This window comes from Stegostoma tigrinum, chromosome 1 (assembly GCF_030684315.1).
Source record: "Stegostoma tigrinum isolate sSteTig4 chromosome 1, sSteTig4.hap1, whole genome shotgun sequence".
Lineage (NCBI taxonomy): Eukaryota > Metazoa > Chordata > Chondrichthyes > Orectolobiformes > Stegostomatidae > Stegostoma > Stegostoma tigrinum.
Genome location: NC_081354.1, coordinates 82,197,249 through 82,210,171, shown reverse-complemented (window position 1 = coordinate 82,210,171; position 12,923 = coordinate 82,197,249). Strand labels below are relative to the sequence as shown.

General features: G+C 43.8%; 1 protein-coding gene across 2 annotated transcripts in view; it reads right to left on the bottom strand.

Annotated features, from left to right (window-relative positions):
- cc2d2a (coiled-coil and C2 domain containing 2A) overlaps window positions 1-12,923 on the bottom strand; it is a 190,756-nt gene that overhangs the window by 65,307 nt on the left and 112,526 nt on the right. For both annotated transcript variants that reach the window (XM_059646681.1, XM_059646684.1), the window contains exons 19-21: window positions 12,241-12,418; window positions 7,551-7,701; window positions 490-637 (exon numbers count right to left, since the gene is read on the bottom strand). In XM_059646681.1, the coding sequence (XP_059502664.1) occupies window positions 490-637; window positions 7,551-7,701; window positions 12,241-12,418 (477 nt within the window). The remainder of the gene's footprint in view (window positions 1-489; window positions 638-7,550; window positions 7,702-12,240; window positions 12,419-12,923) is intronic.

Below are 12,923 nucleotides of genomic sequence, written 5' to 3'. Positions count from 1 at the left end.
GTCAGACCTTGGAATGTGGGCGTAATTAGGCTTTTAATGATGTGCTAACTTTGTTATTATTGCCAAAAAGCTTTCAGGCTTGAAAAGGCAGATTTATGTTTATGGATATGAGGAACAAGTTATAAAAGCACCAATTATTAATTTTTCAATGCCTGCTCTGTGGACTTCAGATTTTACCTTAAATCCAACACAATTGTTTATTTAACTCTCTGTAAGATTTAGTTAAACATGAGTAACAATGAAAACATTTAATTTCCATTTTTTAGTAATGAGAATACTTCAATGTGCTTAGCTGCTTGATGACACTGCCATTGCTGGGTGGTTGGAGATTCTCTGGACATAGTGCCCAAATCCAGCTATTGTTGGGGAAGGGAAAACATGTGCCACTGAGATCATCTGATCATTGTGGGCAGTTCCCTTTGAGGTTAGTAGCAGTATTGTCACTTCGTAAAATCTTGGCAATGTTTCAAAGCAAGTTGGCTGAATTACCTTTGAACCCCAACGTTTTCGTGAAGCACTGGAGGTACCAATGGCATACCATCCTCGCCAACAGCCCAGGAGATACTACAAGCCAACTTGCCAGAGGTCAACAGGATCATCTGATTACTTCCATCTGCTTCAAAGGAAAATGGCACACCTAGGAGTAAAAGAAGTCTCTGAATTACTTTTCTGAAAATTGACTGACAATACTACGAGAGTTGATAAATTAAGAAAACATTAATTAAACTCTGTTTTTCTCCCAAAGAGTTGAGAGTCTTTAGAGTTGCCTTCATCAAAAGGCAGTGCATGTTTACAGCAATTTTTACAGCAGCGCTGTATAGGTGCTTGATTACTGAGAGGATGGAAGATTATCATGATAATGCAGGAATCTAGAGTTAAGGTTAAAATCAGATCAGCCATGATCTTACTGAATGGCAGAGCATGCTCAATGGACCAGCTGGCCCACACTTGTTCCTTTTTGTTACAAGACAATTGAGTAATTTTACAACAGAACCAATAAGTGAAACAATTACTTGTTGTTCTAGCTGTTTGCCTGTGATCGATATATTAAGAATTATCAAAGGTTGACAGAGAATTAGGAAGGTGATAATATTGGATTGAAAGGTCAAACTTTAAATAAGCATTAAAGATGCAAAGTGAACATGGCAGGGAAATATAGCAAAAAATGTTGTGTTGTAGCTGTATGATGTGGGAGCTGGATGATCCCATTGCAAATGGCGGTGATCACTTCTGCAGCAAGTGTTGGTTTTTCAATGAACTTCGGCTCAGAGTTGAGTTTAGATGTATAAAGGACAAAAGAGAGGCAAAAGTAGACAATGGACTGCTGGAAAACAACACTGAAGAGACAGCCTTGAGGTAAAAGGAAATGGTTGAGGAACTGAAATAATTACTTTGTGTCAGTCTTCACAGTGGAAGACACGAGCGATATCTCAAAAATTTGAGGGAGTCAGGGGCAGAGCTAAGTATGGTGGCCATCACCAAGGAGAAGGTGCTAGTAAAACGGAATGCACAAAGGTGGATAAATAATCTGGAGCAGATGGGCTACACCCCAGAGTTCAAAAGGAGAGAGCTGAAGAGATAGTGCAGGCATTAGTGATGATTTTCAAGAATTGCTAGAATCAGGGAGGAAAATTGCTAACGTGACCTCCCTGTTTAAAAAGGGAGTAAAGCAAAAGACCCAAAATTACAGGCTGATTAGCCTACCAGGTCATGGATAAGATTTAAGAGTCCATTATGAAGGATGAGATTTCTGAATATTTGGAAATATATGGTAAAGTATGACAAAGTCAGCATGGCTTCATCAAGGGGAGGTCACGCCTGATAAATCTGTCAGAATTCTTTGAGGAAGTAGCGAGCAGGTTAGACTAACGAGAGCCAATGGATGTTATCCACCTGGACTTCAAGAAGGCCTTTGATAAGGTGCCACTCAGGAGGCCGCTGAGTAAGATAAGGGCAAGCTGCTGGCATGGATAGAAGATTGGCTGTCTGGCAGAAAGCAGAGAGTGGGATTAAAAGGGTTGTTCTCAGGACGGCAGGTGGTGACAAGTGGTGTTCAACAAGGGTCATTGTTGGGTCCACAACTTTTCACTTTACACGTTAATGATCTAGATGAAGGAACTGAGGGCATTCTGGCTATGTTTGCAGACAATTCAAAGACAGGTAGAGGGACAGGTAGTATTGAGGAGGCGGGGAGGCTGCAGAAGGATTTGGGCAGGTTAGGAGAGTGGGTAAAGAAGTGGCAGATGGAATACACTGTGGGAAAGTGTGAGGTCATGCACTTTGGTAAGAAGAATAAAAGCATGGACTATTTTCTAAATGGGGAGAAAATTCGGAAGTCTTAAATACAAAGCGACTTGGGAATTCTAGTCCAGGATTCTCTCAAAGTAAACTTGGAGGTTGCGACAGTAGTTAGTAAGGCAAATGCAACTTTGGCACTCAATTTGAGAGGACTTGAATATAAAGGCAGGGATGTACTCCTGAGGCTGTACAAGGCTCTGGTCAGGCCACATTTGGAGTATTGTGTGCAAATTCTGGGCTCTATATCTCAGGAAAGATGTACTGGCCTTGGAGCAGATTCAGAGGAGGCTCACAAGAATGGTCCCAGGAGTGAAAAGAGAGGAATGTTTGAGGACTTTAGGTCTGTACTCAATGCAGTTTAGATGGATGAGGGGTGATCTAATTGAAACTTACAGAATACTGAATGGCCTGGACAGAATGGATGTTGGGAAGATGTTTCCATTGTTAGGAGTGACTAGAACCTGAGGGCAAAGATTTTGAGTAAGGGGAAGACCTTTTAGAATGGAGATAAGGAGAAATTTCTTCAATCATGAGAGTGGTAAATCTATGGAATTCCCTGCCACAGAAGGCTGTGGAGGCCATGTCATTGAGTAGATTTAAACAGAGATAGATTGGTTCTTGGAGAACACCATTCATGACCTCATCACCTCAGGGAACCTGCCACCCACAGCCTCCAACCTTATTATTCCCCAACCCCACACGGCCCGTTTCTATCTCCTTCCCAAAATCCACAAACCTGCCTGCCCTGGTCGACCCATTGTCTCAGCCTGTTCCTGGCCCACGAAACTCATCTACACCTATCTGGACTCCATTTTCTCCCCTTTGGTCCAGGAACTCCCTACCTATGTCCGTGACACCACCCACGCCCTCCACCTCCTCCAGAACTTCCAATTCCCTGGCCCCCAACACCTCATATTCACCATGGACGTCCAGTCCCTATACACCTGTATTCCTCATGCAGATGGCCTCAAAGCCCTCCACTTCTTCCTGTCCCGCAGGCCCGACCAGTCCCCCTCCACCGACACCCTCATCCGCCTAGCCGAACTTGTCCTCGCCCTCAACAACTTCTCTTTCGATTCCTCCCACTTCATACAGACAAAGGGGGTGGCCATGGGCACCCGCATGGGCCCCAGCTATGCCTGCCTCTTTGTAGGTTACGTGGAACAGTCCCTCTTCCGCACCTACACAGGCCCCAAACCCCACCTCTGCCTCCATGACAGTGATGACTGTATTGGCGCCGCCTCTTGCTCCCCAGAGGAGCTTGAACAGTTCATCACTTCAACAACACCTTCCACCCCAACCTCAAGTTCACGTGGGCCATCTCCAACACATCCCTCACCTTCCTGGACCTCTCAGTCTCCAAGTCAGGCAACCAGCTAGTTACTGATGTCCATTTCAAGCCCAGTGACTCCCACAGCTACCTAGAATACACCTCCTCCAACCCAGCCTCCTGCAAAAATTCCATCCCCTATTCCCAATTCCTCTGCCTCCGCCGCATCTGCTCCCAGGATGAGGCATTCCACTCCCGCACATCCCAGATGTCCAAGTTCTTCAAGGACCGCAACTTTCCCCCCGCAGTGGTCGAGAACGCCCTTGACCGCATCTCCCGCATTTCCCGCAACACATCCCTCACACCCCGCCCCTGCCACAACCGCTGAAAGAGGATCCCCCTCGTTCTCACACACCACCCCACCAACCTCTGGATACAACGCATTATCCTCCGACACTTCCGCCATCTACAATCCAACCCCACCACCCAAGACATTTTTCCATCCCCAGCCTTTTCTGCCTTCCGGAGAGAACACTCTCTCCGTGACTCCCTTGTTCGGTCCACAGTCCCCTCCAACCCCACCACACCTGGCACCTTCCCCTGCAACCACAGGAAGTGCTACACTTGCCCCCACACTTCCTCCCTCACCCCTATCCCTATCCCAGGCCCCAAGATGACTTTCCATATTAAGCAGAGGTTCACTTGCACATCCGCCAATGTGGTATACTGCATCCATTGTACCTGGTGTGGCTTCCTCTACATTGGGGAAACCAAGCGGAGGCTTGGGGACCGCTTTGCAGAACACCTCCGCTCGGTTCGCAATAAACAACTGCACCTCCCAGTCGTGAACCATTTTAACTCTCCTTCCCATTCTTCAGATGACATGTCCATCATGGGCCTCCTGCGGTGCCTCAATGATGCCACCCGAAGGTTGCAGGAACAGCAACTCATATTCCGCTTGGGAACCCTGCAGCCCAATGGTATCAATGTGGACTTAACCAGCTTCAAAATCTCCCCTTCGCCCACCGCAATCCACAACCAGCCCAGTTCGTCCCTTCCCCCCAATGCATCACACAACCAGCCTAGCTCATCCCCTCCCCTCCAGTGCATCCCAAAACCAGCCTAGCCTTTCTCTGCCTCCCTAACCTGTTCTTCCTCTCACCCATCCCTTCCTCCCATCTCAAGCTGTACCTCCATTTCCTACCTAGTAACCTCATCCCACCTCCTTGACCTGTCCGTCTTCCCTGCACAGACCTATCCCCTCCCTACCTCCCCACCTATACTCTCCTCTCCACCTATCTTCTTTTCTCTCCATCTTTGGTCCGCCTCCCCCTCTCTCCCTATTTATTCCAGAACCCTCTCCCCATCCCCCTCTCTGACGAAGGGTCTAGGCCCGAAATGTCAACTTTTGTGCTCCTGAGATGCTGCTTGGCCTGCTGTGTTCATCCAGCTCCACATTTTGTTATCATAGATTGGTTCTTGATTGTCCAGGGAATCGAGTGTTACAGGGAGGAAGAAGAAAAATAGGTTCGAGAAATGTATCAGCCATGATTGAATGGCGAAGCAAACTCAATGGGCAGAATGGCTTAACTTCTGCTCCTATGTCTCAGTGTCTAATGGTCAGAGCCATCATTTCTTTCTTAAGATCTAACTTAGGATATATGAATACAGCAGAATTAAAACATTAAAAATATCAGAAGAATTATTTCCTGGCATCCAGTGAAGAAAAAAATACTGACTCAACCATGACTATACAATGATGAATATCATGCAGGATTGTGAAATCAATACAAAGGAGATTCTTGATAAAATATTGGAACTGGTAACCAAACCAATATTCTGAAGAGATAGTTGAACTGCAGATGCTGGACAATCTGAGATAACGTGGTGTAGAGCTGGATGAACCTAGCAGGCCAGGCAGAAACAGAGGAGGAGGAAAGCTGGTGTTTTGGGTCTGGATCCTTCTTCAGAAATGGGGGAGAGGATTGGGACTCTGAAATAAATAGAGGGGGAGGAAATGATAGAAGGTGGATAGAGGAGCAGATAGATGGAGAGAAGACGAATCAGTCAAGGAGGCGGGGATGAAGCCAGTACAGTGGGCGTAGATAGGGAATTAGGATGTGGGTTGATCAGTGAGGAGGGAGGGGTGGATAGGTGGGAGGGAAGATGGACAGGTCAAGGAGGTGGGGATGGAAGTAGTAGGTAGGAAGTGAGATGGGAGGAGCAGATAAATGGGAGAAAAGTCAGACTGGTCAAGGAGGCGGGGACAAGAGGGTCTGGTCTTGGGATGAGTTCAGGGGGTGGGGAGATTTTGAAAATTGTAAGGTCCACATGGAGACCGCTGGGTTGCAGGGTTCCAAGGCGGAATAGGAAGTGCTGTTCCTCCAGCCTTTGGGTGGCATCGCTGTGGCACTGAAGGAGGCCCAGGATGGACATGTCATCTAAGGAGGGGGAGTTGAAGTGTTCACGACTGGGAGGTGTTGTCTTTTGTCACAAACCAAGCGTAGGTGTTCCATAAAGCAGTCTCCAAGCCTCTGCTTGATTTCCCTGATGTAGAGGAGGCCACATCAGCAACAGCGGATACAATAGACCACGTTAGTGGATGTGCAGGTAAACATCTGTTTAATGTGGAAGGTTTTCATGGGGCCTGGGATTGGGGTGGGGGGGGAGGTGTGGGGCAGGTGTAGCACCTCCTGCGGTTGCAGGGAAAAATGCCGGGGTGGGTGGGGCTAGTGGGGAGTGTGGAGCGGATGAGGGAGTCACTGAGACAGCGGTCCCTCTGGAGGGCAGATAAGGGTGGGGAGGGAAATATATCCATGGTATTGGGTTCAGATTGCAGGTGGCAGAGAATGATGCATTGAATCCAGAGGTTGGTGGGTGATATGTGAGGACAAGGGGAATTCTGTCTTTGTTGTTATTGGAGGGTGTGTGAGGGCTGAGGTGCAGGAAACGTGAGAGATGCAGTCGAGGGCATTTTCGACCACTGTGGTGGAGAAATTGTCGCCCTTGAAAAACAAGGACATCTGGAATGCCCGGGAGTGGTCCTTGAAAAACGAGGATATCTTCTGAAATCTTCTGAACCTAATTTTATCCATCACAGTTGCTTGAGGAGAAACAAAATTGGTCACGTACCAGCTAAAATCAGTATAAAAGGGCAATCTGATACTGGGGAGGTCAAACAAGACTTAGAAGCAAGTCAATACAGTAGATAGATTTTTTTTAAAAATGGGGGCAAAAATCTTACCCTTGTAACTACAGAAATTTTGGCTCAACAACAAGCAATGTAAATCACTTGAGGAAGCAGAAAGAACTGCATGTATAATAATATTTTCATAAGATACAGCCACCGTAAGTCAGAAGAGGAAAATCCTGGAGGCCAAACCTCTTGAACTCTGAGGATTCAGCAAATAAGTCAGGCGCTGCTACTCCTTCTGATAGTAAAGCCCAACTTCCTAATAAAGTTGCAAAGCATTTCTAGTCCAATTGAGAGTTGACCTTAAGTGAATAGCAGGAAATAGCATCCATCATTCATAGTTTGCAGTTACTGCTTGAAAGAGGAAGTCTCACTATTGCTGGTAAAATCATTTGAGTGGCATGATTGCAATGTACAGCACCTCTAATATTTCATGCTGCAAAAAATACTACTTTATTTCAACGTCAGGGTATGCAAACTCCATGTCAGAAGTAAACCTACTCGCATCATTGATCTCTTCTAAGACATTCATTAGCATGTAGAAATTAATAAACAAGAAAGAATTTTCAGCATCAGATACCCGTAGTCAGTGATAACTAGTTTTGTAGTTCAGCAATAAATTCAATAAATAATGCAGCTTCAGGTGTTTTAGTTCATCCTTAATACTGTAAAAAGACAGCTGCCAAAAGTTCTTTAAACTGAATTGAGGGGCGAATGTACTCAAATGATAAGTTATTTAGTCTTAAGTAAAATTACTGAAGCTTTGAAAACTTTGTACTTAAGACCTACCACTGCCAACTCCCTCATGGTCAAACATTACACGATGAGCATTGCTAAACTCTATTTCATCAATCGGGGCACTCCCTGTGAGGATGGTGGTTTCTGGGATGGGAACAAAGACTTCTGTCTTTATGCTGCTCATTCCCATGGTTTCAAATATCTAAAAACAAGAAAAAGAAAACACAATAACTTCATACAAACAAGTTGATTATTGCTGAACATGTTGATTCTTGATAAAATACTAAAGGCAATGGCTTCTTTTGCCCCAGGATTCTCTGACACATTGGTTGGACTTTTAGATGATGTTTATGTGCAATATACAGTGGTGCAATTAGTATATATAGTACATAAAACAATCTAATTATCATTTGTAATTGACAATTAAAAACTCACAAATTAACATTTGATTGTGGCAAAAAACAAAAAAAAATCAGGTTGCATTAGCCAGGTGATAACTCCAGGGTTATCACTTTTTTAATTTATGCAGGCCATCCTTTCCAACTGAATAACATACTTTTTTCAGGTCTTTGTGTGTAGTACCAATTATTTTAATTAATGCTCTTACAATGTCAGGCCACAAAAGCATCAAATTCATGTTACTGTCTGGTCACGGGGTCTAGCAACTTTCAAACAGAACTGTTCATTCTAGTTAATTGAAACTAAAGCTTAATTTGCAAAATTAGAATAGAAAAATAACCTACATTGCAATTTACATTCTGACATTCACAACTACTATGAGGTAAATACCGATTGACAGACAAACTATACATAGCACATCATGTAGCAGATGTGGTCAAGACAAATCGCACAGATTTTTCAGCAGCCCACGAAAAAGGCAATGACATACTCCATCATGAAATCCAATTAAAATTTTATCTATAAGGGATTCCAATTGTTTACTTTCAAAGATCTAGCTGTGGAACTCCCTCAAAAGCTGTTCTCACATGGATTGCCCCAACTACAGCTCATATTCTGTCATTTCTTCCCTTCTTGAGATTGTATTCTACAGGGGTCCCCAGGCAGCCCACGAGTACAGCTACAGTACGTTTGTAGACACAGCTTCACTAGGCTAACACTGTTACTGCTTTTCTCAGAGTCTCAATATTCTCAGCTGCACCAAGCAAATGCTGCTTGTGGTCCTTTTTGTCTTCCTCACTCTCTGATGCACAGAACTATCAGTGGTACTCCAGTGGTAGTTCTGAGCCCTAACTCTCTCCAAAATAGAACAAACAACCTCCCACTATTATCTCAACTCCTCAGGATCTATCCTGAGTCTTAAATGCATGCAGCCACCAAATGGCTCCTGGAGCTTCATACTGAGCTCCATTTACATAAAGTCAGTTTTCAGCCAACTTCTGAGCAGCACAGCTAATAGTAGCACTTCTCCCGCATGCAATCTATCCCCCTGTTCCACTCCATCTAACGCATTAACCTGTCATGGAACTCCCCTTTTTCGACTAGTCCGAATTTCATTCTGGGTCAGACTTTCACACTACCATCACCATCACAGTGCATGCATCTGAGGGTGGCTCAGCCATGCTCAATTTTGACAGACTCAAATTATAAGTTTAAAATGTGTGATCTGTCCCACTTTAAGCGTGCACTGGAACTCCTGTGTGTGCGAAGAATTGTAGTCCTCGACCTCAGCCCATAAAAATAGCTTAATTTGGGATTTTGTTGACAATACTTCCATTTGGAATGGAAGAAAGCTCTTTTAAAGAAATTATTTGCTACATTTATAAATCGGCAGTTTATGATAGATGCACAATTGATGCAATTGTGATTCGTAGATTACAAGAATGACATAAGTTATTTAGGCACAACTTTTTCATTCAACAGTGTGACAAGTCTGTAATTATTGTACCTATTTGAGGCATTGTACATATTGATAACCACAATGTGACAAGTAGCTCTAAGCTCCACTATTCACACCAAAATAACAAAACTGCAATACTTCAGTCAACGCACAGGGCCATCTGATTAAACTGAAAACTATTAAAATTCTGCAACTTCCAAACTGCATTGCATTAAAACTTAGCAACTTACAGGTTTATTTTTCTCTAGCTGTGATGACATGACACACACTTAAATTCAACACGTAGTACAGTAAGTAACAGCATCCTTCAGTTGCGCAGGGCCTTGGTCAGACCCCATTCGCATTCAGCTTTGTGTATGCACGACGGCAATGATATAATGGACCGGAATTTTCAAGTTTTCTGCACAATGTTGCAGCATTTGCTGCTACTACCCTTCTAAATCTGAGCACATTAGGATTTTGGTTAACAACAGATTAAGGCAGAAATCCTGAAGTCACAGTTCATTACTCACTGCCCTTGACAGGCTATACTGTGCATGCACCATGTTTGATCTCTCAACTAAGTTTTATCTGAAATCAGTGATGAGTGTTCTCACTTCATTGTCGACTACAAAATCAATGACATAGTGTTTTAGAGAGGGGTCAGGCATAGTTTGATGAGAATGATGCTGACAGTTATAGCTTTCTTTGTCAGACAAGGTGTATAAATTTGGCTTCCATTTGAATGCTGGCTTTGAGAGGTGAATTCGTAAATGTGGCAAATTAAGTCAACAGAATTGACACAGAGGAACTGTTCCCCCTCATAAGTGAGTCAGGAACATGGGATAAAATCTGAAGATTAGAGCTAGGCCAGCGAGAACTAAACTCCTGAAAGAATTTTGACATACAAATTAAGAGGTTCTTCCTCAGAAAAACGTGAATGCTGAGTCAATGTTGGTTGCAAGTCCAACACAAATATATTTTCTTATGTTAGGGTAAGAAATAAGAAATGTGCTGTGGTTAATAGCCTAGGCAACCAGACCCATCATAAAATTGGCTGAATAGTTTCTGCAAACAAGGCCTAATGGAAAACAAAGAGGCCATGGTTCACACAGGTCAAAAGCCAGAATGATTCAGCCCAGACCTGGATTACATATTGAACAATAAGAGAGTCATTATGTTTAGATACTCATCGAGAAGTACTCAGTCAGAACAACATTATGTTTGTGTACTGTCACCATGGAGTCATCAGGCAGCACAGAGGCTCAGTGGTTAGCACTGCAGCCTCACCCTTGGGGCGACTGTCTGTGTGGAGTTTGCACATTCTCCCTGTGTCTGTGTGGGTTTCCTCCGGGTGCTCCAGTTTCCTCCCACAATCCAAAGATGTGCAGGTTAGGTGGACTGGCTAAGCTAAATTGCCTGTAGTGTTCAGGGGTCTGTAGATTAGGTGGCTTATAGCTGGATGGGTCTGGGTGGAATGCTCCAAGGGTCAGTGTGGGCCTGTTGGGCCGAAGGGCCTGTTTCCACACTGAAGGGATTCTATGATTCTCACGAGATAAGACCAGAACAGGGTTGCGCCGTGGATCGTAATTAAAGCTTATATGTGACAAATGGTCAGGATAAAAGTGCATTAATATATGGGAAACAAAAGAAAACACTAATGGCTAGATGTTACAGTTGTTATGGCAAAGGCTGAATTGAGTTGGCTATTTGGGAGGGATTTCTGTTGCAAGCACTACAATATTGGTATTTTCTTGCCGTATCTTGCTAATTACACCTTATTAATTACCTGTCTCCACCCCATTACTTCTCTCAAGTCCAATTCTCACCCCATCTGACTACACACCATTCCTTGAACAACCTGCTACTCAGTGGATAGCCCGGAATTCATTGTCATCCCTGGAGACTGCAGCATCTTTAAGAGCCCTCCATTAGTCCAGAGTTCCTAATATTTTCTCCGGACAGAGCAGACGTAGCTTTTCAGGCAGGGTCCCTGGAGGTCCTGCTGAATGGACTTTCGTCTTCCCCCAGGATCAGTGGCACCTGCAACACCAGCCCATGCCAGCCAGGTCTGTGAGTGCCTCCCAGATTATGGGAGTCTCTGTCCTCAAGAGGAATTCACAGCATTATAGGAAGAATGTCAATTCGTCTCTCTGATACCTCACACTTACTCTGTTGCTGTTTCAGTACTCTTCAACCACCAAGGCTCACTCTATTCCACTCTCACTAATGCCTGGAACATCTTCCCTCACTCACTGTGAAGAGCTCAGAGATGCAGCTGGCTTAGTTCATGAGCTGGGTGCTTGTCTCTAAGAGCAGTGTCCTTGCAGCAGTATTACAATAATATTTGCTGACGAAGCTTGCAATTCAGAGCTGTAACAACTTGCAAGTGGTTTGGAGATGTGCCATGAGGGTTCTTAAATGCTGGCACATGTTGCATACCGATACCATGGAGGTGCATGTGACCCGTGTGTTTGGAATGTGTCCTGAGGCGTTTGTGCCCTGTGTCAACATGGAAGTCGTTTGGAGCAAGTAGCAAGCTGAATCCACCAGGGGCTAACTCTGGTTTCTTTGCTGAGTTTTCCTGATGTCCAGCTTGCTTGGTGAGTTGGTGAGATGGGAGTCTGAATATCAACGAGGCAAAGATGCAGTGTTAAAACATGTTTAACAAACAATAACAGCCAGCAATCAACATTGTGCAGCTGCCTAGCAAGAGTCACACCACACTGATTGTGAAAAGCATTAAATATGGAGTTAGACATTGAGATGAGTCTCATTGCGCTTGTTCCTAATTCTGCCATTCATCCCACATTGCTCAGGCGCCTATAAGGTTCTGGTCAAGGTATTCAAGTAAATATTAAAAAGCACTCATTCAACTCAAAAGACTGCTCCTGTTCCAAATACCTGGATCTTTATGCTTTCTGGCCAGTTGATTATTTGCACATTGAAGATTTGTCCAAAATGGATTCTGAAGTCAGCAGACAATGTTTGGCTGCTGGTCCTGGAAACCTCTTTGTTGTTAAAAATAATTTTGGCATACAGGGAAGACCTCTGCACATCCTGCCTTCGCAGCTGTTCTCCTCTGAGAAGAAAACATATTTTCATCAATTTTTACTTACTTTGCTCTATAAAAGCAATCAAAAACTGTATGGCAAATACTAGCGATAAATGCAAAGAGAATGCACATTTTTTTCAACTTCTATACTTGAAGGCAAGTTGCACAATCCTCAATTTAAAAATTCCACAGCAGGGTAAAACTAAAGTATTGTTTTCAAATATTACTCAATTTTCTTCAAGAATCTAGAATAGTAAATGTTTCAAAAATAAGAGAATACTAAAAAGCTACTGTGCATTTTCAAAAATGTCAATGCTTCTGATCTCAGCAATCAGATGGGCAATAAATGGCCCCGCCAGTGATGACCTTATCCTGTGAATGAATTAAAAATAAACACTCCTATTATTTGCTCCAAATTAAAAAGGACAACTGAGGATGACAGTAGAGTTTAATGCCATTCAGCCTAGCACATCCATGTCAGTTTTCGCATATCGTAATAACCTGATTTAGCTGATCTCTCCAACAAATTGAT